Below are 26,475 nucleotides of genomic sequence, written 5' to 3'. Positions count from 1 at the left end.
TCAGCAAAGTTTTCTAAGGAAGGCATTTAGAATTATCTTTCCTCCAAATTATGTTAAAAATGTAGGGTCTTTTGGAGTGCCTGGGTGGCTCAGTCAGTTAAGCATCTGGTTTCAGCTCAGGTCATGATCTCGCAGTTCATGGCTTTGAACCCTGCGTCAGGCTCCATGCTGACAGCTCAGAGACTGGAGCTTCCTTCAGATTCTGTGTCTCCCTCTCTCTCTGTCCCTCCCCCACTCACACTCTGTCTCTCTCTCAAAAATAAACACACACACACACACACACACACACACACACACACACAGAGAGAGAGAGAGAGAGTGTGTGTCTTCAGAAAGGTCTTGTGTGCTTTTAAACTTTACAAAATTGCTTATTGATAAAAACAATTTACAAATAACACTTAAAATGTTGAGCAGTTGAGGAGAGTTATGTTAGTCATTCTACCCAAAGCATCTTCACTTTAAAGGACTGAACAAAAGCAAAATGTTTATGAGAGATGAGAAGGTAAACTCAACAAAGTGACAATGAACAGAAAAGAAACCCCACTCTCCCCAACAGCTATGAGAACTGAGAAGCTAACACAGATCCTCTCTATCAGGCACACAGATGAAGTTATTAAAGCTTAAAAGTTTAAAAATAAAACAAAAAACCCACCCATATCTGCAGGAGGAAAACACTACATTTTGGTGGCCTGATACCTACCTCTGGACCTAACCATGATTAGGGAGAAATGGTTCCAGTATGATGACTGCCTGGACAAGGGCACGAGTGCATAGGTCTGAACTCTCAGCCTTTTTTTATGTGCTGCCAACCCTCCTCCATGCCTCAGATAAGATCAAGGCAGATACAGACATTGTGCTACAGAAAAGACCATCTTTCTATCAGGGAGTTGTATTGTTTGTGCTGTTTGTTTTTTTTTTTCCAAAAGTAAAGTCATCATTTATCATAAAAAAAAAAAGGCTTTCATTTCTTTTCAGCTTTTATGCTGCTGGGATTCCTTGACCACACTGTGTGGGGCCATGAAGAACTGTCCCAAGAATGATTCCTGGAAGAAGCAGAAAACCCCTCCTGGAAATACATCTTTTCTCTTGGCCGCTTCCCCAGTATTCCCGCACCAGGAACTGTCTTAAGCAGGCAGGAGGATGGATGGCCTGAGGTCTTCCCCCAGCTCTGCTGTCCATGTTTCTTGAAGCCCATTTGAAGCTGATGACTGTCTCTGGCCTCCACGGAGGCCCGCTCACCAAGCCTACTCAAACTCACTTCAGAAAGAGAACTCCACATCCCTGTTCAAGAGAGGGTGAAGACGCAGACCAGCAGCTCAAAAAAAGGCTACTACATCTGCCAACACAAACAGCTTCTCAACTTCCATTACAAGAGGTTTTCATCAATGGTTGGAATCCTTTATGTTATAGAAATAATTTTCCGTCCCAAAAGAAGCACATTAAAGAGTAGTCCCTACAGTATCGGGAGTTCTTGAGCCAAACCAATTTATGCTAGCTCAAAACTTCTCACTGTGGAATAGAATGCAGTGGTTGATTCTGGGTTCTGTAGTCAGAACAGCTGAGTTTGAATCCTGACTCCACTAATCAATAGCTGTGTGACAATGGGCAAGTTACTTAACTTCTCTGAGCCTGGCTGTCCTCATCTCAAATGGGACCAATAATAGTACTGTCTTGCAGTTACTATAAAGAAAATGTGTGATCAACTCTAAAGAATATAACATCATGCATAGGACCAAGTAAGTACTCAATTGAGTCTTTTGTTTTCTCTGCTACAATAACAACTACAGACTGCTTGAGCAAACTATTTGCCACCACACCTTTATGTTCTTCCTGCTATTAGAGTATGTAGGTTTTATTTGTTTTCTTGTCTTGCTGGCTCCTGTTAATTTGTTAGTTTCTTCTAAAAACTAAAGGATCAGGGGCGCCTGGGTGGCGCAGTCGGTTAAGCCTCCGACTTCAGCCAGGTCACGATCTCGCGATCCGTGAGTTTGAGCCCCGCGTCAGGCTCTGGGCTGATGGCTCAGAGCCTGGAGCCTGTTTCCGATTCTGTGTCTCCGTCTCTCTCTGCCCCTCCCCCGTTCATGCTCTGTCTCTCTCTGTCCCAAAAATAAATAAATGTTGAAAAAAAAAATTTAAAAACTAAAGGATCGATATACAGGCTGCTAATTTTTGTGTTTTGTCTGTTTGTGTATTTTATTAATTATCCTTGCATCTCTTAAGCCTGTTTCTCCCTTTTCACCTCTAGGGCTACCACCTTATTTCGGTACCTCTGTTCCTTCTAGCTTGGGCTACTGCCTAGCCCTCCAGCACTAAGATTCTATATTCCTTCTGGAGGATACTCCTGCCTGCTATTCCCAGACTCAAAAAGTTCAAAATCTTGAGCTAAGCACTCAAGGCTTTCCCTGTCCTGGCAAATCTTTACTGCTTACTCTTCCCCCCATTCCAGAGCTTAAGCTACAGAGTCCCCTGCCCTCTCTCCTGAACATTGTACTGTCTCAGCCCTGTTGCCTTTACTCATGCTCCTCACCTAATTCTACATCTGATAAAATTCTTTCCATTTTTCTGGTCCAGTGCAAATACCATCACATTCATAGAAGCTTCCCTGACCCCTCTATCCTCTGAATGCTCATGACATTCTTATTGAATTTGGCATACTCTGCCACGGGGAATGCCTCTTTGTCCAATTCTAGATTTTCATTCCTATCTGCCTACTAGACAGAGCTGCCTAGCTATCCAAAAGTATCTAAAACACAGGCTGGACAAAACCTCTCTGTTCTTAGCTCCTGCCATATTTCCACACCTGTTCCTACATCCTGCAACGTTAGGCAGGAATCTCAATCATGTAGGCAGGTCTCACTAAACCCAGGGAAAGCTGAGAAATTAGGCTTCCCAAGAAGAAAAAAAAAAGAGAGATTCCTGCTGGGTCTTACAGAGAAGGGTATGGGAAAGCCATCTTGGGTCCAAGGAGACTCTAAACACAGGGCTGTTTTATTGCCCCAAATAGCGATAGCTATCTAATCTTCCACCACCCCATTGCCTTGGTTCCCCTCTATGTAAGCTTCAAAGGCTCACATTCCACCTGTATGTCTTTCTGTAGCATCTAATTATGCATAATTTCTATCCCCTCATAACTTCAGCTCTTTATAATTCACACTATTAATTCATTATACAAATATTTATTAAGTGTCTATTTTACAGGCACTGGGGTGGATAAGACAGGTTCTTTCCAGATAAAAGTTCCACTCTGGACTAGAGGATAGACGTTGAACAAGAATTAAGTCTGTGCTTCATGTTCTAGTGGGAAGTTACATGAATGTATAGGAGACCTGGGCTTGGCTAGCTCCAGTGAAAGGCAAACAGAGGAAGTGACATTTAAACTTCACCTGACCTAGAAAAAAGTAGTTATATCCATACTTCATACCTTACAGTAAGATGAATTCCAGATGGTTCAAAGACTAAATGCAGAAAATCAAACCATAAAAATAACCCCCCTAAAAAACAGGACAATTGTTCTTATGACACAAAATTCAGAAGGTATAACAGAAAACACTGAATATTTGACTACATAAAAATAATTTGTAATAATTTCTGTATAACAGAAACCACCATTAACACAAAAGAAAAAGCAAATTGGCAAGAGGAGCATTTTATTTATTTTTTTTTAATTTTTTTTTTCAACGTTTATTTATTTTTGGGACAGAGAGAGACAGAGCATGAACGGGGGAGGGGCAGAGAGAGAGGGAGACACAGAATCGGAAACAGGCTCCAGGCCCTGAGCCATCAACCCAGAGCCTGACGCGGGGCTCGAACCCACGGACTGCGAGATCGTGACCTGGCTGAAGTCGGACACTCAACCGACTGCGCCACCCAGGCGCCCCAAGAGGAGCATTTTAAAGTCAAATCAGGGGTGCCAGGGTGGCGCAGTCGGTTGAGTGTCCCACTTTGGCTCAGGTCATGATCTTGCAGTTTGTGAGTTTGAGCCCCGTGTCAGGCTCTGTCCTGACAGCTCAGAGCCTGGAGCCTGCTTCAGATTCTGAGGCTCCCTCTCTCTGCCCCTTCCCCGCTCATGCTCTGTCTCTCTCTGTCTCTCAAAAATGAATAAACGTTAAACAAAAATTTGAAGTCAAATCAGACAAATGGGTAATTTTTCTAATATATAAAGAGCTTCTAAAAATAAATTTAAAAAAGAATATGACAAATTATAAACCTATTTAAGATACCCCATCTTCACCTGTAATAAGATAAAAGCAAATGAAAACTACATTTAAATGCCATTGTTCTCCTTCCATAGTGACAAAAATAAAAAGCATGAAAACCACATTGCATTGACAGAGTTAATGAGAAATGGGCCCTCTTTTATATTGCTGATTGGACTATAAATGGTCTAGTCTCTATAGAAGGCAACTAGAAAAATTAGAAATATATTGTCCTAGCAATTCCAAACCTAGGAATTTATCCTACAGACATATTAATATACATATGAAATTAAGCCTATTCAAAGTTATTAATTATAGGAGTCTATATGAGGGGAGGGGGAAATTGAAACAATCTAAAAATCCTCAGGAGGAGACTGGTACAAAAAAACAGTACGCAAAGGTTAAAAGGAATGGAAGCTTTCATGTATGGATATGGAAGAATCTCAGACATTTCATTTTTAAAAAAAGAAAAGTCAAGGAACACAACAGTCTGTATTCCATTATACCACTCGCATAAGTATCATTCTATAACTCCTATCAATTTGCTTCCATCTTTCTAGATGCTGCTTCTAGGAATAGTTCAAGTTACACCAAAGTGCCTGGTACAAAGCATACTTACAATTACTATTTGATGAAAGTAAGTCAATGAATATAGGAAACAAATGGATGAAGGAACACGCAGGGATACTTGGCCTCTAAATTCAATGTTAGGTCCTTTTATGCACAGATACAGAAAACCAATGGCTGAATCTTAGCTATTTTGTTCCAGAAAAGTCTAAAATACATCCTTATGTAAGACAAAGACTGCTTTTAAATGGACATAAGATGAATTTTCTAGGTTTACTTACTCACATCCCTCAGGAAAAAAAAAAAAATTCAGTAGGGCAAGGTTGTTTTCCACCTTAAGCCTTTTATTCTAGCAACTGAATTTGCTATAACTAGGAAAGCCAAGGAGGCTGCCTGGTCAGATTGCCTCCCACCTCTCTCTTGCGTGAACTCCCTCCTCCCACCTGCTATTCTTGTCATGAAAATCTTCATCACAACCATCACCACTTAATGAACATCTGCTGTGTGCCAGGCTGTGCTCCATGCCCAGCGTGCATTCTGACCACAAGCTCCTGAGGGATAAGTGTAATACACTGTCTCCATTTTACACACACAAGGATAGGCTTAAAGACCTGTGGATGTGTATCCGACATGCCACAGCAATGAAGATGCTATTTCTTAAGATGGAGTTTGATTTTCTACATGTAACATTCTGACAATAGGTAGCAGTTTGAATAACCTGAATTACAAGTGAAATACTAATATAAAGTAGTAGGTCTGGGATAGATGATACACATGAAATCCAAGATCAGTGCTTCTTTATCTGTTCAGGAATCCCTAAAAAGCCCCTGCTTTGCATGTTTAGGTGGCAGAGAGCACCCACACTCACGAGAGTGATAGGACACCTATGTGCCAATTGCCCAGTGAGTGTTTCTCACCAAGGCCCACTCATCACAGGTTATCAGAAGATTCTCCAGCTATTCATTATTATAACCAAATCATTTTCTCCACGGTAATTATCTGTGAGCAACATATCATGCTGTCCTTGGAACCATCAAACTGACATATGATTAAATAGCAGAGGGCTCTGAAGTTAAATTTAAAACCACTCTCTTACACTTCAACTCACACATCACATCGAGATCTGTCCAGCCATGGGAATACTCCAGTTGACCAACACCAAAGGCCATCAAGACACTATTCCATTACTTCATGTTCGCATCCAGGAAAGGTAATGGTTATGTTCTCAAAACCTTCTAGAGAGATTTTCCAAGACCTGAAGTAAAATTTTGCAAGGCAATTCTCTGTTTGAAGCTCTGCTCCTGCCACACATTAAAATGTCTCAAGAGTTGCTTATGTTCACACCACGTGTCTTCACAATTACATGTGGGGTCTCACAAGAAATAGCATAATTTGTCCACACATGGTGAGGATCACACACTTTTCAACTTTCACTGAAAAAATTATTGCAAAGCATAAATCATTGTACACTCAGTTCTGTTTATACCAATAAGAATAATGCTTATATTAACAATGTTACCAACTAGAAAAAAAAAACTGGAAGAGAAGGTCACTGGGCAAGCTAAGAGTTAAAACATAAGTCTCACTGCTCTTGGACTGAAAAAAAAGCAACAGGAGACTCTTTAAGAGGAAATTTCTTTCCATTCCCTGACTCGCTCTGTAATTTCTAGAATTAAAGTTTTTCTATAAAAATAATTCTACACAGTTCACTTTATTTTTGCAGGAGCTGTGAATTAGAAAAAAACAACAACTTTTTCCCATCCTCAATAAAATAGTTGCACCCAAAGTAAAATCAGCCAATTTCTGTCTTCCTATTCTGTTTTTCATATTGATTTACCTTGATATTATAATTAATCTTCAACTGTATAGTATTCATTAAATTTAGGGTAAAATTAAAAAGAGCAGCAAATATTAAAATTATAAGAATTCCTTACAAAGAAACTTCCAAAACCCTTGTTAGGTATATTAACAACAAGGTATTTTGTTCAGAGAAACATACACAGTACCCACTCATTTTTAAATAGGTTCCTCCAAAACGTAGGCTTCACAAAAATGTGAAATTATGCAGTGTGAAAATTCCAAGTACCTTTACCCAATACAGAAGAGAGTCCCAGTCACTAGTTGGATAGGTTTCCCTACAACGTGAGCTGGTATTGTGGGTAATGAAGTGATAGAATTCACATTTCATAAGAAAAGCCATATAAAGGAAATAGATATTATTTTTCTAGAAAGTGATTTATAATAATACTGAGAAACTATTTTTTTAAAAAATTCCTTCCCCTTCTCAACATTTACAGAAAAGGCTAACATATCTTGAGAAGATTTACTATTTGCTGATATTCATCCATATGGTAGTACCAACCAAAAGCCAGGAGTATGGACAGAATGGGTGGGGAGGGGGGGGGGGAAGTTTTTGAAAAACCACAAAGGAATGGTTAACCCGACCAACTTGGCATCTCTTCTCCTGGGGCCAAGATTTACCAGGCCTACCCAGGACTATCCCTTGATTTTGCTGTTGTTGTCATTGTTTTAATAGATCTGCAAGTGCAAAATGGTTTTACTCATCTCCAAGGAACCTCAGAAACACACTGTACCACAAAGCATTTCAACTACAATGCAAATTGTGTTCCTTCAATCTTCTTCACATTCTAGAGAATACAGATAGAGAGCCAGAGCAGCCACTCAAGCAAAAGTTGAAAAGTAAAAATAATATAGAGCATAAAGCCCTAGCTCTAAAAATTGGAGCTGGCTCAGCAAAACATTAGCCATGGCAAGTCCTATCAAGGCCAGGTTGGAAAGGTGCAAGAACCAACCCCTGGCTACACCTCAAAAGTTCAAAAACATTTCCAAATATAGAACCCACTTTATGTTTGCAGGAGCTGTAAATCAGGGAAAACAACTTTTTCCATCCCCAATAAAATATTTGCACCCAAAGCAAAATCAACTGATTTCTGGCTTTCTACCAGTTCTGCTTGGGCATAAAATTTTCTGACACTTCACCAGAAATGTCAGCATTAGTATAAGGCAGCTAAAAGAGGGAAATAATTTTCTGACCTGTGGATAACCCCTTCAACCCCAACAGGAAAAGGAATTTAAAAAAACACCTGAAACCCAGTTTTTCCAGTTATTAGTATAAATGGGACAAACTATTTTTCTTAGTAGCCAAATCCTTCCTTATAGGAAGTGCTGGTCTTTGAATTCAGTGAGGGAAGGGGTCATGTCTGTTTTACTGCTATATTCCCATACCTCACTGACTCAATGCAGAAGGATTTCAATGAACAGTCAAGAAAAGAGGGGAAGGAGAGGGAGGGAAAGAGAAAGAAGAGGAAAGGAAAAGAAAGGAAGATGGAAGGAGGGAACAAAAGACAGAAAGAAAGGGATAAGAAGGGGAGCAGGGAGATAAGAAAGGAAGAAGGGAGAGATGAAGGAGTAGAGGAGGGAAAGAGAAAGGGAGAGAGGGAGGGAGAAAAATATAAATTTAGAAGGAGATGTTTCCTCTTCTCCCTTTATTTGTGTCTTTACTTTTCTTGAACTTTCAAGCAACCAGCTTGATAGAAAACTAATCATATCTTTTCTGAGGGCTTCCTGTCTGAAGCAGGCAACACAGTCGACTCCACCTCCAGGAAGAGCCCACCAGCAACCTCCAGGAAGAGCCCACCAGCAACTCTCCATAGGGACCCAGTAGAGGGCATGAGGGGTGAGAGGGAGCGAAGGAAGTTACTGTCTTCAACAGTCATTTATTCAACACACAGGAGTGTGATTGCCACTTCCAGTGTGTGCTACAACACCATGTGGAGCTGGAGATCCAGCCGGTGCTCAAGGAAGCCGCCATCTACTAGGAGACACAGTGCCTAATCCAAGGTAGGATATAACACAGGCCAGGAGAAAGGGTCAGATAAAGCTCAGGAGGTCAAGGCAGGGAGAAACTGCTTCTGCTTCAGGGGCTCAGGGAAGGTTGGACAGGTGATACCTGATAGGGCCATGAAGAGGTAGGATTTTTACAGAAGAAACCAGCCCAAGGAGGGGGAAGAGGTGGAGGGAGAGGGAGGCAAGAATCACAGAGTGAAGAGAGAGGCTGTCTGCACAGCCAACAGGACAGTATTTCCCCAAGGTGTTTCATGTGGTCCATTCTATGAACCCTATATTTGGGAAACTGTGGATCCTACTCAATTGCACGGGAGTCCCTACTGCAGGCCTTCTCAATGATTTTAATGCAATTGAAGAAGTGGCAAAAGATTCCATTTGTAAATCAGAAAGGACCGGCTTTTGGGTGAAAAACCCCAATTTCTTCACTTACTAGCTTGTATTAACTTGAGAAAAATATTTAACTTTTATGAACTCCAGTTTCCTCTTCTCTAACATGAAAGAACAGACAGTCCCAACCTCATACAGTTGCTATAAGTAAACACTACAAAAAAAGTTATTAATTCAGTGCTGGCACTTAATGTCCAATATTGTTACTGCTGCTGTTACTTCTACTACTGTTATTTCTATTATTATTAATATCAATATGCATAACGAATATAAAAATGAATGTAATATACATCATCATTTCTAACTTTTTTTTTAATGTTTATAGAGACACAGAGCACGAGAGGTGGAGGGGCAGAGAGACAAGGAGCCACAGAATCCGCAGCAGGCTCCAGGCTCTGAGCTGTCAGCACAGAGCCCGACGTGGGGCTTGAACTCACGGACTGTGAGATCATGACCTGGTCTGAAGTCGGATGCTTAACTGACTGAGCCACCCAGGCGCCCCAACACATCATGATTTCTTAAGCGATTTGGTCAGTTTTTCATCAGCTATCTTTTTTTACATTTATTTTGAAAGAGAGAGAGAGAAAGAGAGAGCATGAGCAGGGGAGGGGCAGAAAGGGAGAGAGACAATCCCAAGCAGGCTCCACATCCAGCATGGAGCCTGACGCAGGGCCCAATTTCATGACCACAAGATGATGACCTGAGCCCATATCAAGAGTCAGACATTCAGCCAATCGAGTTACCCAGGCGTTCCTTCATCAGCTGCTTTTTAGAAATGCCAGGCCAGCATATAGTGCCAGGCCTAGCACACAGTAGGTGCTCACTAGGTATCTGTGGAGAGAATGAGGTAAGAACTAGTGAAGAACAAACTGCAGGACAGCAGGGGATGCTCTAGGCAAGTTGTTTTTCATTATTTCTTTGGGCAAAAGACCTCTGAGGTCCGGGAGCAATGACTTCATCCTTTGCTAGAAGAATGAGAGATTCAGAGTGCAGTACTGAGCTCTGGGGAAACATCACAAAGAGTTTATTTTGGTAGAAGTGTTTGAAGTGACTCTGTAACAATGAGCTCACGCCTGCTGCCAGGCGCCAGCCATCAGCTGGAGCCTGCTTGCCAGGGAGATGCACACAGCCTGTCACCAACAGTACCCCCACAGGATATGTGCAGGGGGATCCCAGGAGACCCACTCAAAACACAGCTCCTTCCTCTCCAAGAAGGGATACTGAGGCACAAGCAAGGAAGCAGCTGACACAAGATCCAAAGCAAACTGGAGGCTGGGAGAGCCCAGGAAAGCTCTGAGTCTTCTGGTTTTACTTGGTTGACTCTCTGGCAGGATTTAGAAGTGAATCCCAAAGGATATTGTTTCTTTTTTTTGGTCAGTTGCTGCATACATTTATCTAGATAATGTCATCTGTCATAAGTCACACACTAATCTCACAAATAGTTCCTAGAAATGAGCAAACTTCAACATAAACTCTCCCCCAGAGTGCAATGCAGAGATCCTGTTAAATCTCTCCAGCTTCCCACTGGTTTGTGTGTAAAGAGATTCTTGACAGAAGTGGGAGTTTTCTGGAGTGAGAATCTGACCAGTTTGGAATATGACATTTGCACTTTACCAAACCAGATACTTATTATCTGTCCACCTGAATTCAAGCAGGACAGTCTGTATAGAGTTTGAAAAGGAAGTGAGGCCATTTTAAATAGTAGTTGGAGGGGAAGATTTCCCATGGTGTCCAGAGCAAAGAAAAAGAGACCCAACAGTGAGTCAAGTTTTCAAACTTCAGATTGGGAGGTAGGGAGGTGCAGGGCAGACTACAGACTTCTATGGTAAGAAAGACCACACATTTAAAAAAAATGTGAGGGGCGCCTGGGTGGCTTGGTCGGTTAAGCGTCCGACTTCGGCTCAGGTGATGATCTCACGGTCCCTGAGTTCGAGCCCCACATCAGGCTCTGTGCTGACAGCTCAGAGCCTGGAGCCTGTTTCAGATTCTGTGTCTCCCTCTCTCTCTGCCCCTCCCCTGTTCATGCTCTCTGTCTCAAAAAATAAATAAAAAATGTTAAAAAAATGTGATATGTATATACACACATATGTGTATGCATACATACACAAATATATGTATCTCAATTATAAGTCATATAAAGAAAGTATGCTAGCCAGAGGTCCTGTATTCAATTCAATTGTTACATTTCATTTTTTTCCCTTAACTATTTTTTTCCTTTTTCAAGCTTTTACTAAATTCCACTTGGTTAAAATAGTGTAATATTAGTTTCAGGTGTAAAATTTAGTGATTCACACTTATATACACTACCCAGTGCTCATTACAGCAAGTGCCCTCCTTAATACCCATCACCCATTTAACCCATCCCTCACCCATTTCCCCTCCAGAATTGTTACATTTCATTTTATTTTAACTGGTAAACTTGGAGTGGTTGGGGAAGGGGGGAGCACAGTTAACTCTGGAAACTGGTCAAAGCTCAAGAAAGCTTCCAAGACCTATAGACATTTTTGTTTCCAGGAAAGCAGGGCTGCCCAATTTCTCTTACACTAAAAATATAACAAGAGACTGTTTACAATGATTGCACACTTTCTCCATTGTGTGCTTATGGGGCAAGAGGTTAAATGATATTGAAATGATCTTAATCTTGATTTGCCCATATAGTTCACACAACGGACCTGGCCTGAACATTTTACCAAAACCAATTAACACACCGAGCCCCCTGTAGATAGACCCCTTGTCACCCACAACCTCTCCCAGCCCTAATCCTGCATCTTGTCTTCTGAGAGTCAGAGTTCATGTTCATTCACCATGAATGAGGAAAAAACTAAGTACTACACCATACAGTTCCCGACATATAAGACATAGTAGAATGCCTGTGGACAACATCTGAAGACCCTGGCAGGGAACATGAGGTGTGAGAGAAAAAGGGGCTCCTGGTCTCAAGGGCTTCAATATCAACAGGTGCAGATTAGGAGCAGCAGAACGAAGGCAAAAGGAAAAAGAAAACAAAAAACATACGTAAGGACGAAGGCTAAAAGCTTCATTAAAAGAGCGGATCCAAAACTTGGAGGAAAGGTTTGGATGCCATGTGGCCAAGCTCCTCTTCTCTTTCATTATTAGGTCTCTCTCTGCATATAGGGGCACCAGAAAGTTAATGAACTGTCATTAGCTTTTGGATGAGAGCACTTCTGTAGGACCATGTTTTTAACCTCTGTTTAGATCTCTCGCGAACTCTTGAGAATGGGCTTTGTTCAGTGTGTTGAAGTTCAAGGCAGTTCCTGTGGGACACCCCGTGTGGTATGTGGGAATAGCAGAGATGTGGTTTCATTTTCAAGGTCTATGAGCCACATGGATTGGGAGCAGACAGTGGGACAAAACTGGTGTGTAGGCAGGAGGCCTCATTTTGAAATCACTTGCTGTTAGCATAAATGTATTGGTCTGGTGGCTTAGGTGATAAGCAGTGGACAGAATAAATAGGTGCAGACACTAAATAAAGAGAAGAAAATAGTATCGCTTGCCTCTCAAAAGAACAACCACATTGGCTATCAATTTGAGTCTTTTTCTTCCAAGTTTTGGTAGTTCAAAACATACAGCAAGTACCTTTTGGTAAATTCATTGACTGAAGAAATCAATAGATATTACTGCATATTACTGTAAAGAAAAGCCTTGCTTGACTTAAAGGAGAACAAATTACTGACTTGGACCCCTATCTTAGAGGAATCAAATCTGGGATGTGTTTCTAAAGCAAAACGTTCATTTTGCTTCTTAATATTGGGGTGTACTTAGTCAACATGGAATCGAGTTTTATATTTGGTTCCATATGCTATGCCCTAGGTAATTAAAGTATGTCTTATGGCTAATAAAAATGAAGTAAAAAAGTCAAAAACCAAAACAATGACAGGAAATAACATGTGTGTACAATATGTTACCAACACACTGATAATTTTCAAAAGTGACTTTTAAAAAAGTATCATAAATCTTTCAAAACATAGTGATTTATTAAGCAAAAAGTCTGAGTGGTTTGCACTATTAAATTCAGCTTTTGAGTTGCTGTGTCACAGGCAAATCTTTTGTTCTCCTAGATTAAATTTAGCATCCTGCATTTTGTTTTTTCCACTGCAACATGTTTTATCATCATGCGATCAATTTTCTGAGCTGCTCAGGAGAAACACACTAGGGAGTTTTCACTCTGATTTCTCTTACTGATTGTATAATCCAGAAATAAAATTGTATCAAATAATCCTACAGTGATTTATTTCCATCTTCTTCTTTGCCCTTTCCCACCTATACAGCTTTCTCATAAAAATAAACCATCCCTAGGCATGGGATGAAATGGGGAAAAAAAAATGTGGTGGCCAGAGGAAAACCATTTCAGAAATGTGTTTGTTAAACAAGTGCAAGCAATAAATTGAGCTTAGGGGGGGAAAGGCAGTTAGAAGAAAAACTCAAAGTACTGACCTGAGAGTCAAGCTGATTGGAGCAAGGGTGAAAGCAGCAATTTGGAGGATAAGCAGAAAGGAAAAGGGATAGCAAAAGAGAATAAAAGGAAGGAAATGCATTAGTTTTAAACATACAGCCAACAGATGTTATATTAGCAGGTTTTATAACCAAATGAAGGACAATAAAGCAACTTTTATCTGATATTACCTCAAAAAGCCCTGGGCACACACTGTAAGCTGTTCTATTAAATATTATACATAAGAAACCAGTACCTGCTCTCATATGCATAATCACTGTAAGCACTGGTGTGAACCAGAGGTATACTCCAGCAACCCAAGAGCTGGAATTTGCCCTTTTCTGGTGGTTTATTCATTGGGAAAGTTCCTATCTATGTGCATATAAAATTCTTTTATTTTATAAACTTAAATGGAGGTTACTAAGGTATTAGAGCTGGTGGTAAGGACTGATGTCAGAAAAGATTTTATTTGAACCAGTAACCATCTTATAAGATATTCTTCCTTCCTCCTTGAAAGACAAAAGGGGCTGGGCAATTTGGCTTTCTGTTCAAAGATTTCCATTTTCGATGCTCACAAAGCACGGCACCTAGCAATGATCAAAGACACTGTGAGAAGGGCTTCAGGTGAGGTGTTGCCCTCCTATCAGCCTCCCAAAAAAGGACAGAGCAACTTCCAAAGCTGAGAGTAATTTTTTTCAGTTGTGAAAATGACGCTCATACTTCATCACTGAAAATATCCAGATGCGTGATAACTTATTTGTACAAAAATATTTAACATGCCCTTCTAGTAAGTCAAAACAATAAAGTCCCAGATCAAGCAAAAATTAAAAGAAAAAAAAAGTCATGATCTTCTTCAGGCTACTACAGGAGCATATAGTGGACATTCATTTTGTTAACCTATATAATGCTCTTTGTAAAAAACAAAGTGGATATACAAACAGGTTACCAGCTATCTATCAATGGGACTCCCACCATTCCATACTATTAAGAAGTAATTTTAAGCATTTCACAGAGAAAGGAAAAATAAATCATCCGGAGAAAGCTTAAATAAGAACATTTCAAATGAAAACAATGTTGACCATGATGATAAAACTCAAAAAGAAAATTCAAGATAAAACACATGGTGAAAGCATTGATTCAATAATCCCTCATATTTGAAATCCCTTTGCAGAGTGTTTCATGATCATGAACACACAACTGATCAAAAACAAGTTAGATCAGGCCATGATCAGAGTGGGGACACTGGCCCCAGCTGTTCCTTCAAATCCTTCTTGATCAGAGAGGTATATCAAACTATGATCCATGGCCAAGCTTTAGAGAATCCTAAATTGAAACAGTAAGCAAACATTTAAGATTAGTTGCCTTTTCCAAGGGTTCCTAGTTTTCATCAAATTCCCAAAGGCATCCATAATATCCATTACCTTTTCCCAAGGGTTGCTAGGGATGGTGCAAAACCATCAGCCACTTGTTTCATTGAAAGGTCTTTAAACACTTTAACAAACATAAATAGAAATCTCTCAGAAAGAAGAGTTTATATCAAAACAAACAGAACTAGTATCGGGTTTCTCTGACATATCATGAGACTTCTAGAACACAGTATCATCATTTTTTTTTTTTAAGTAAAGCTTCAGTCTACATTTTGTAAAACCTGTTAGGAAAGGCATCAGAGAAATTATGTCAACACATTATGGAACAAATTCAGAAGGAAAAATCATAGTCTGTTTCTCAATCTTAGATAAGGTGCTTTTAGGCATCTGAAATGATTTCTCAAATGTCTGAATGTCTGATGACATTATGTCTTGATCCAGTTAATTAAGTGCTACCTGTTTTCTATTCCAATGTTATTATGTCTTAGGAGTAGAACACTGAAGGACCCACTCTCCTCTCCACAGTGGGGAGGGATGCAATTGAGGGCTTGATTTGGGAATTCCCTGTCTTCTAGACATATAGCAACAACCCCCCTTAACATATTTAAGATAATTACATGAAAGGTTACCTGACCAATTCCTTCCCATGGGTGAGATGTCAGAAATCCAGTAGCAGCTGGACTTGTTTGACAAGAGCTCTATTAACCTCTCTCTTTTCCCTAAGGCAGAATTAATTCTGAAACTCTAAATTAAACTCAGAGCCCTTGATGGGCACTGACACAGAAAGACCACATATTTCACTCCCTCTAATGTTTGCCTATCTGATCATATAGCATACGTGGTATCTAGCACTGGTGATCAGATAAAGACTTCGACCTGATTTGGACCAACCCTCAGAGATATGCTCAAAGTCCTTCACCCACGGGTGTCAAACTTCCCCAGAGTCCCCTGCTGTCCAAGGCAGAAGCTCCCTGCTGAGCCATCAGCATCAAGTGCAAGACTTTATAAGAAAGACTGCACATGGGGATCACACTGTACAATATGCATTTTGAAAAGCAAAATTTTCAATGGCTGATGAAAACCATAATTCATGTAGAATTTAAGAGGTAAATGCAACCATGTAAGGGCCAGGCAAATGCTATTTTGTATATATACATTGTGGAGAAAATAAAAAATGGGAAGATTATCAGAGTAGAAAACAAACAAGAATTGCCCTCTAAGAGAGAAGTAGGCCAGTGTCCGTGTCATTTGAGTTATATTATTACTAACCCTGAACCTTTTGTTGCACATGACTGAAGTTCTGGAATATTTTAACACTTGCTGCCTTTAAAAAGAAGTCTTTTCACTCTGGTAGGTCACATTACAGACCAGAGACCACAAATTTATTTCAAGTTCAATTTTTTGGTTTTCAAAATCACAAACTTAATTGCAAACACTCCTCCATGACTCCAAAATGGAGATATATGTCACATTGCTAAGAAATCTTTAGTTCCCAACATTATGAGGTAGGAATTTTGTAGTTTAAGCCAGAAAATGGAGACACTGCCCAATTTCAAAAGGGCTGCCTGACAAACGAGGAAGATGTTTTGGTCAGAATACACATGTAGCTCAGCAGATAACACTTCAGAAAGGCAGGCCAAGGCTGAGCTCTCCTTTTCCCAAGAAACTTTCCCTCTTGCTCTCTACCCCCACCTCCTTTGGGGCCTGGGTTGGGGCTGGAGCTCAGACATTTCCCAGACTATGTTCTGCTGCTGGACCCAAGATACAGGCAGGCAGAGAACTGGGACAGACTCAAGTCCCACCACACGTTTAATGAATTACAGTGCTTGGGAGGCATCAGCTTTAAGGAAAGGCAAAGATAGAGATAAAGAAAATGTGCAGAAAGTACATAAAGATAAATGCCTATAAAATCACTGTTGTTTTAATGCATTCCATATTGAGGATATTAAAATTTGAATATTTTTGATGATTTAATGGCACTAGTGTCCAGCTAAGACCTGTTTGTCCAACTAAGACTATGCTATTTTTATGCAAATATTTATAGTAGCTGATCCTGATTTTTCAGTTACAGTTCTAGGGAGCTGGGTTAGTACAGAAAAATGCCTTCAAAATGTGGAGCCCATCACTTGCTTCCATGAAAGCTAATAAAGATGAGACAGATCTCCTGTGGCCCAGCAGCGATGCCTCTCTGCCAGTTATGTGACTATTTAGTGCTACTGGACTAACTTCTTCCTTCTAGCTCCCTGGTAGATTGGATTGTTCTCAGTCACTCACCTGTCAGACCTGGGTTCAAATTTCAACTTCCATTCTTATAAACTCTGAAATTTTAGAAAGTTACTTAATCTGTATAAGTCATAGTTTTCTCATCTATAAAATGAAGATAATGATACTTTCTGTGTTGTAAGATTAAATGGTATAAAGTATTGCAGGTCAAGTGCCTAGGAAAGTGCCTGATATACATTGTGAGCATAAAATATACATATTATTATTATTATTATTATTATTATTATTATTATTATCTAGAGGATAGATATTATAAATATTATCTAGGGGATAGATAATATTATAAATATTATCTAGGGAATAGATAATATTACACCTTTCAAAGACTCACTGATTCTCAGAATAGTAAGACTAGGAGTCAGGAAACATACATTACAGTTTTGCCTTTTTCTGACCACAGGACCAATCTCCAGAAGGTAATTCAACCTTACAGGGTTTCAGTTTCCTCACCAATAAAAGAGATGTGATCATAACTTCCCTGTGACTTTACATTAGCTTTTTAAGGAAAGTTTTGGTCCTAATGTATAATTCCAAGGTAGCCATGTAGATACATCTAAAATTAACAGTGATGGGGTGCCTGGGTGGCTCAGTCAGTTAAGCATCTGACTTTGGCTCAGGCCATGATCTTGCAGCCCATGAGTTCAAGCCCCACATAGGGCTCTGTGCTGACAGCTCAGAGCCTGGAACCTGCTTTGGATTCTGTGTCTCCCTCTCTCTGCCCCTCCCCTGCTCGCTTGCTCTCTCTCTGTCAAAAATAAATAAACATTAAAAAAAATTTAATTAATAATAAATTAAATTAAATTAAATTAAATTAAATTAAATTAAATTAAATTAAAAAGTGTTTTTAGGAACCAATAGACTGAGAGAACATTCCCATATCTTAAAATTAAAATTAAGCCCTTAAGGATTTTAATTTGTATGCTTAGTCAGGAAAAGAAATTCTTGATTTAATCGCTAAAATTGGTCACACTATATAAAATTCTGATTATCATCGAACTAATACTAAGATTTTAAGTGAAATACTAATTGACTTGGAATCTGAATACATTAAATTCTATGTCTGAAAATGTTGAAAATTTGAGAATTAACCTATCCATTTAATACATGGCCACTTAACCTTGAGTATTTACTTGTTTTAGCATTCAACTATTCTAATAATAGAACTGTTGCACCAGGACCTGGCACCTGAAAAGTATGATATATTTTAAGAGATCGTTAGAGATTCATTTCTAACAAGATTTAAGGTGCACAGCTGGCACGAAGCAGAGGCAAAATTTGAACCCAGGTCTTTTTGTCAGTACAGCCCGTGAGCTTTCCACAAGGCCATAGGGAGCTATTCTGCACGTCTTGACGTCCTTTCAGGCCTCACAAGTGTCTTGATCAGAGCTGGCAAACATTCACTGATTTATTTAAAATTTGTTGATCTCTTCCATATGGACTGAATCTAGGAAAGACAAATTCTGCCTTATTGCTGAACCAGTAAGAAATCCTCAGAGGTAATGGAGTTACGTAAGATTATTCAGAAATTCTTTCCTTATATAAAATATAGGAAAAAGCATTGATAGAAAGCTTATTTTTAGAGTCTATCCTATACCTAAATACAATATGGATATGATTTATCTGAAAATCTAAATGTTCTGGAATCCTGATACAACCGTCTTTGTTTTTAGACAGAATCTGCTATCAGGTAGACCTGCTTAGATCCTATTCAAACATATTTATTTAACAAATGCTATAAGGTCCTCTTACAAGATACATCCCAAGATGAATGTGTTGTGGTGTGCCAAAAGACATCCAAAGGATGCAAGCTCCTTTCCCTTTCTCCTATCTTGAATGAATTTCCAAATATATTCTTCCATATTCTTTGCCTGAAACAAACCTAAACCACAAATGCTTGTCTTTTATGGGAAAACAGCAACAACAACCACTACTAAGGTTTCAAGTAGTCATAGCCTCAATTTTTCACACACTTTGCTGTCCCAAATGTGAAATCAGGGACATCACTCAAGAAATTTGGCCATTTCTTTCTTAAACACTTAAGAAGTACATAAGCGCTCAAAAGATAAGCCAGTTGGTTTCTTGAATGTTCTAGAGAAACACATCATCCCTAATAGGCCCCATTCTTTGTTTCCAACTTGAAATAGAATGCACATTCCAAATCCCCCACCACCTGCAATGGGCAACTTAAGCCCATGTTCACTCATTGCTGACAATTCATAACATGACTGCAGAACTTACCTCTCAAGTTCTGCAATCTTCTTGTCCTTGTCATTCTTTTCATTCTCCACCTCCTTGAGGATCTCCAGCAACCGGTCGACTTCCGCTTGGGCCTTGCCACACTCATCACGGTAGTAAGATGCCTCTTTATCAAGTTGTTTTATCCGGTCTGCAAACTCAGGGTTCATCCTGGAGTCATCTTCAATATTATGAGCCTTCAACATTATATTTTTAAAGAATGTAGTTAAGACAACAATTTAGAACAATAGGTAGTGCAGTCACCAATGGCCCAGAAATTATCTTTGGAGAAAAAATAATAACCATCAAGAATTATGGGTATACTGTCAGTTAAAAGACAAAATGGAAAATCCTACATTTCAGCTCCCTTGGAACAATGCTGATTTTAAATTATATTACAGTTTCACAGGGAAGTTTCTTTTATTGTTAATATTTTGTTGCATTAAATGTTACTACTTTTGGGGTATTTTTCCCCCACCAAAAAATGGGGGATGGTTGGGAGTAGAGACTGTGACATCTTTATTCCTGATGCTTTGGCAAGCAGAACGAAGACAATTTGACTCCTCACAGTTAAGGAGGAGATTCATACCAACAGCTTCCTTTCCCAGTAGAGAAACTGAGATAAAACAATATTAAATTATTTTTCCAAGAACCAGCAAGGGTATATGTAAAGTCCGGTAACATATAAGAGACTGGTTGACTGTTCATTGAACACTTCATCCCACTGAGAGATTTCAGCAGAAGATGTAGGTTGAAAGACAGACTTGCAAGTGAGGAAGGGCTTTCCAGCTAACAGTCATACCCATAAATTCTTGTTCTCTTGATGAAATTTAACCTTAACCAGGAGGAGGATGAGCTAATTCATGAACAAGCACACAGACAAGAATCTGCAAACACATGCATGGGTGGGTGGCAGCTTCACACACAAAAACATACATAGGCAACAACACAGCAACAACACTGCAGAATAATTTGCAGCCAAAGTATTTGTGGTTTTGTGTGTCTGAAAGTGTGTTATGGCTTTTTTTTTCCCAAAATAAACTTTTGGCTGAAATATTCTCAGACAGATGGAAAGAACACTGCGCTGCAATGTTTTGCCTACCCCTTGTTTCCCATTATTCCTAATTGACTTCTTCAAAGAGTAGGCAGGGAAAAAACAAGTAGTTTAACAACAGTGCACATTCAACAGAGAAAGTTTTGAGAAGTCATATATGTATGTATCTCCAAAATCCATGTGTGAAATAATACAATGTTAACAATTTATTAGGACTTAAGTTGTTCTGCTGTCTTGCTATGTAGAACAGATGTTCATTGTGTTTTTATAACTTTTTTTTTTTAATTTCAGGGAAAAAACAAGGCAAGCAAGCTATAGCTACTGTGGGGTTAAATGAATCATGCATGGTTAGAAAAATTAACACTAATACTGCTATTACAAGGTTGACAGTTTTTTGCAATGATTTAGTTGAAATAAATTAAAAAATTAGTATACAAAGAAATTTCTTATTTATGACAAAATCATTTTTAGAATAATATTCTTGCATGTAACATATTATTTAAGCATGAGGATAGGAAAAAATAATTTGCTTTCATGTTCTTTAATCTAAGATTTCCTTACTCAACACATAAACTCAACTATGCAAAAGAACTTGGAAAAATTTATCACTTCAACATACTACTATCAGGTACTGGTTTATTCCCTTTTACCAACACTTCTCAGAAAACATTTATTTTTGTTTACTTAGTATATGCATTAGGTTTTATTCTAATAGATTACTGAGCTTTTTCAGTATAATTTAAATAATCTGAAAGAGAATCCTGAGCTAATATGCCTTTAGAAGTTTATTCACCTAACAATTTTATTTTAAATTGAATTAATGAATATTTAAATTTGTTAATCTCCACTTTTAAAATACAGAGTAGACACTCTATTTTAAAAGAAAATAACTATTCCATATACCTACTCCTATTTATGATAACAATCAACTCATTTCTCTTGTATCAGAAAAGCACTTAAAATATAAAATTTTAAAAACTGCTAAGAAAAAGAAAACAAAATATTCATGTTAATTCTCTTCCACTTTTATGCTATGTTACCATTATTTTATGGCAGCTAGAAAGCTTCTCATGACATTTTTCTCAAACTACCCAACCAATGATATTAAGATCTTTAAAAAAGGACTCATGAGAGAGGGAAGATGGCGGCATAGGAGGACGCTGGACTCACCGCGCGTCCTGCTGATCACTTAGATTCCACCTACACCTGCCTAAATAACCCAGAAAACCACCAGAGGATTAGCAGAATGGAGTCGCCGGAGCCAAGCGCAGACGAGAGGCCCACGGAAGAGGGTAGGAAGGGCGGCGAGGCGGTGCGCACTCCACGGACTGGCGGGGGAGCCGGGGCGGAGGGGCGGCTCGCCGGCCAAGCAGAGCCCCCGAGTCTGGCTTGCAAAGAGCGGAGGGGCCTGACGGACTGTGTTCCCACAGCAAGCGCGACTTAGCGTCTGGGAGATCATAAGTTAACAGCTCTGCTCAGAAAGCGGGAAGGCTGGAGGACAAAGGGAAGGAGAGCTGCTGAGCCCCCGGACGACAGAGCTCAGTTTGGTGGGGAACAAAGGCGCTCGCCAGCGCCATCTCCCCCGCCCATCCCCCAGCCAAAATGCCAAAGAGAACCAGTTCCTGCCAGGGAACTTGCTCGCTCCGCGCAAACACCCAACTCTGCGCTTCTGCGGAGCCAAACCTCCGGCAGCGGATCTGACTCCCTCCTGCTGCCACAGGGCCCCTCCTGAAGTGGATCACCTAAGGAGAAGCAAGCTAAGCCTGCCCTTCCTGCCCCTGTGCACCTTGCCTATCCACCCCAGCTAAGACGCCAGATCCCCAGCATCACAAGCCTGGCAGTGTGCAAGTAGCCCAGACGGGCCACCCCACCCCACAGTGAATCCCGCCCCTAGGAGAGGGGAAGAGAAGGCACGCACCAGTCTGACTGTGGCCCCAGCGGTGGGCTGGGGGCAGACATCAGGTCTGACTGCGGCTCCGCCCACCAACTCCAGTTATACACCACAGCACAGGGGAAGTGCCCTGCAGGTCCTCACCACGCCAGGGACTATCCAAAATGACCAAGCGGAAGAATTCCCCTCAGAAGAATCTCCAGGAAATAACAACAGCTAATGAGCTGATCAAAAAGGATTTAAATAATATAACAGAAAGTGAATTTAGAATAATAGTCATAAAACTACTCGCTGGGCTTGAAAACAGTATAGCTGACAGCAGAGAATCTCTTGCTACAGAGATCAAGGGACTAAGGAACAGTCACGAGGAGCTGAAAAACGCTTTAAACGAAATGCATAACAAAATGGAAACCACCACAGCTCGGATTGAAGAGGCAGAGGAGAGAATAGGTGAACTAGAAGATAAAGTTATGGAAAAAGAGGAAGCGGAGAAAAAGAGAGATAAAAAAATCCAGGAGTATGAGGGGAAAATTAGAGAACTAAGTGATACACTAAAAAGAAATAATATACGCATAATCGGTATCCCAGAGGAGGAAGAGAGAGGGAAAGGTGCTGAAGGGGTACTTGAAGAAATAATAGCTGAGAACTTCCCTGAACTGGGGAAGGAAAAAGGCATCGAAATCCAAGAGGCACAGAGAACTCCCTTCAGACGTAACTTGAATCGATCTTCTGCACGACATATCATAGTGAAACTGGCAAAATACAAGGATAAAGAGAAAATTCTGAAAGCAACAAGGGGTAAAAGTGCCCTCACATATAAAGGGAGACCTATAAGACTCGTGACTGATCTCTCTTTTGAAACTTGGCAGGCCAGAAAGAATTGGCACGAGATTTTCAGTGTGCTAGACAGAAAAAGTATGCAGCCGAGAATCCTTTATCCAGCAAGCCTGTCATTTAGAATAGAAGGAGAGATAAAGGTCTTCCCAAACAAACAAAAACTGAAGGAATTTGTCACCACTAAACCAGCCCTACAAGAGATCCTAAGGGGGACCCTGTGAGACAAAGTACCAGAGACATCACTACAAGCATAAAACATACAGACATCACAATGACTCTAAACCCATATCTTTCTATAATAACACTGAATGTAAATGGATTAAATGCGCCAACCAAAAGACAGAGGGTATCAGAATGGATAAAAAAACAAGACCCATCTATTTGCTGTCTACAAGAGACTCATTTTAGACCTGAGGACACCTTTAGATTGAGAGTGAGGGGATGGAGAACTATTTATCATGCTACTGGAAGCCAAAAGAAAGCTGGAGTAGCCATACTTATATCAGACAAACTAGACTTTAGATTAAAGGCTGTAACAAGAGATGAAGAAGGATATTATATAATAGAGACAGGGTCTATCCATCAGGAAGAGCTAACAATTATAAATGTCTATGCGCCGAATACCGGAGCGCCCAAATATATAAAACAATTACTCATAAACATAAGCAACCTTATTGAGAAGAATGTGGTAATTACAGGGGACTTTAACACCACACTTACAGAAATGGATAGATCATCTAGACACACGGTCAATAAAGAAACAAGGGCCCTGAATGAGACATTGGATCAGATGGACTTGACAGATATATTTAGAACTCTGCATCCCAAAGCAACAGAATATACTTTCTTCTCGAGTGCACATGGAACATTCTCCAAGATAGATCATATACTGGGTCACAAAACAGCCCTTCATAAGTTTACAAGAATTGAAATCATACCATGCATACTTTCAGACCACAATGCTATGAAGCTTGAAATCAACCACAGAAAAAAGTCTGGAAAACCTCCAAAAGCATGGAGGTTAAAGAACACCCTACTAACGAATGAGTGGTCAACCAGGCAATTAGAGAAGAAATTAGAAAATATATGGAAACAAACGAAAATGAAAATACAACAATCCAAACGCTTTGGGACGCAGCGAAGGCAGTCCTGAGAGGAAAATACATTGCAATCCAGGCCTATCTCAAGAAACAAGAAAAATCCCAAATACAAAATCTAACAGCACACCTAAAGGAACTAGAAGCAGAACAGCAAAGGCAGCCTAAACCCAGCAGAAGAAGAGAAATAATAAAGATCAGAGCAGACAATATAGAATCTAAAAAAACTGTAGAGCAGATCAACGAAACCAAGAGTTGGTTTTTTGAAAAAATAAACAAAATTGACAAACCTCTAGCCAGGCTTCTCAAAAAGAAAAGGGAGATGACCCAAATAGATAAAATCATGAATGACAATGGAATTATTACAACCAATCCCTCAGAGATACAAACAATTATCAGGGAATACTATGAAAAATTATATGCCAACAAATTGGACAACCTAGAAGAAACGGACAAATTCCTGAACACCCACACTCTTCCAAAACTCAATCAGGAGGAAATAGAAAGCTTGAACAGACCCATAACCAGCGAAGAAATTGAATCGGTGACCAAAAATCTCCCAACAAATAAGAGTCCAGGACCAGATGGCTTCCCAGGGGAGTTCTACCAGACGTTTAAAGCAGAGATAATACCTATCCTTCTCAAGCTATTCCAAGAAATAGAAAGGGAAGGAAAACTTCCAGACTCATTCTATGAAGCCAGTATTACTTTGATTCCTAAACCAGACAGAGACCCAGTAAAAAAAGAGAACTATAGGCCAATATCCCTGATGAATATGGATGCAAAAATTCTCAATAAGATACTAGCAAATCGAATTCAACGGCATATAAAAAGAATTATTCACCATGATCAAGTGGGATTCATTCCTGGGATGCAGGGCTGGTTCAACATTCGCAAATCAATCAACGTGATACATCACATTAACAAAAAAAGAGAGAAAAACCATATGATCCTGTCAATCGATGCAGAAAAGACCTTTGAGAAAATCCAGCACCCTTTCTTAATAAAAACCCTTGAGAAAGTCAGGATAGAAGGAACATACTTAAAGATCATAAAAGCCATTTATGAAAAGCCCACAGCTAACATCATCCTCAACGGGGAAAAACTGAGAGCTTTTTCCCTGAGATCAGGAACACCACAGGGATGCCCACTCTCACCGCTGTTGTTTAACATAGTGCTGGAAGTTCTAGCATCAGCAATCAGACAACAAAAGGAAATCAAAGGCATCCAAATTGGCAAAGATGAAGTCAAGCTTTCGCTTTTTGCAGATGACATGATATTATACATGGAAAATCCGATAGACTCCACCAAAAGTCTGCTAGAACTGATACATGAATTCAGCAAAGTTGCAGGATACAAAATCAATGTACAGAAATCAGTTGCACTCTTATACACTAACAATGAAGCAACAGAAAGACAAGTAAAGAAACTGATCCCATTCACAATTGCACCAAGAAGCATAAAATACCTAGGAATAAATCTAACCAAAGATGTAAAGGATCTGTATGCTGAAAACTATAGAAAGCTTATGAAGGTAATTGAAGAAGATTTAAAGAAATGGAAAGACATTCCCTGCTCATGGATTGGAAGAATAAATATTGTCAAAATGTCAATACTACCCAAAGCTATCTACACATTCAATGCAATCCCAATCAAAATTGCACCAGCATTCTTCTCGAAACTAGAACAAGCAATCCTCAAATTCATATGGAACCACAAAAGGCCCCGAATAGCCAAAGGAATTTTGAAGAAGAAGACCAAAGCAGGAGGCATCACAATCCCAGACTTTAGCCTCTACTACAAAGCTGTCATCATCAAGACAGCATGGTATTGGCACAAAAACAGACACATAGACCAATGGAATAGAATAGAAACCCCAGAACTAGACCCACAAACGTATGGCCAACTCATCTTTGACAAAGCAGGAAAGAACATCCAATGGAAAAAAGACAGTCTCTTTAACAAATGGTGCTGGGAGAACTGGACAGCAACATGCAGAAGGTTGAAACTAGACCACTTTCTCACACCATTCAGAAAAATAAACTCAAAATGGATAAAGGACCTGAATGTGAGACAGGAAACCATCAAAACCTTAGAGGAGAAAGCAGGGAAAGACCTCTCTGACCTCAGCCGTAGCAATCTCTTACTCGACACATCCCCAAAGGCAAGGGAATTAAAAGCAAAAGTGAATTACTGGGACCTTATGAAGATAAAAAGCTTCTGCACAGCAAAGGAAACAAC

General features: G+C 39.8%; 1 protein-coding gene across 17 annotated transcripts in view; it reads right to left on the bottom strand.

Moving 5' to 3' along the window:
• Positions 1-26,475, bottom strand: part of ERC2 (ELKS/RAB6-interacting/CAST family member 2) — a 939,781-nt gene that overhangs the window by 447,547 nt on the left and 465,759 nt on the right. For 12 of the 17 annotated variants that reach the window (XR_005784479.1, XR_005784476.1, XR_005784477.1 and 9 more), the window contains 2 exons: positions 19,359-19,552; positions 13,473-13,484 (listed from right to left, as the gene is read on the bottom strand). Coding sequence is in view for 14 of the 17 variants with exons in the window: in XM_040454749.1 (XP_040310683.1) it covers positions 13,473-13,484; positions 19,359-19,552 (206 nt within the window). In the remaining 3 variants the exon portion in view is untranslated. The remainder of the gene's footprint in view (positions 1-13,472; positions 13,485-19,358; positions 19,553-26,475) is intronic. The other 5 variants (XM_040454744.1, XM_040454747.1, XM_040454752.1 and 2 more) reach the window with 1 other exon arrangement.

Source organism: Herpailurus yagouaroundi, unplaced genomic scaffold (genome assembly GCF_014898765.1).
Source record: "Herpailurus yagouaroundi ecotype Mexico unplaced genomic scaffold, PumYag 213, whole genome shotgun sequence".
Taxonomy (NCBI): domain Eukaryota; kingdom Metazoa; phylum Chordata; class Mammalia; order Carnivora; family Felidae; genus Herpailurus; species Herpailurus yagouaroundi.
Note: the sequence above shows the minus strand (reverse complement) of the source record. Positions and strands in the feature narration are given on the sequence as shown.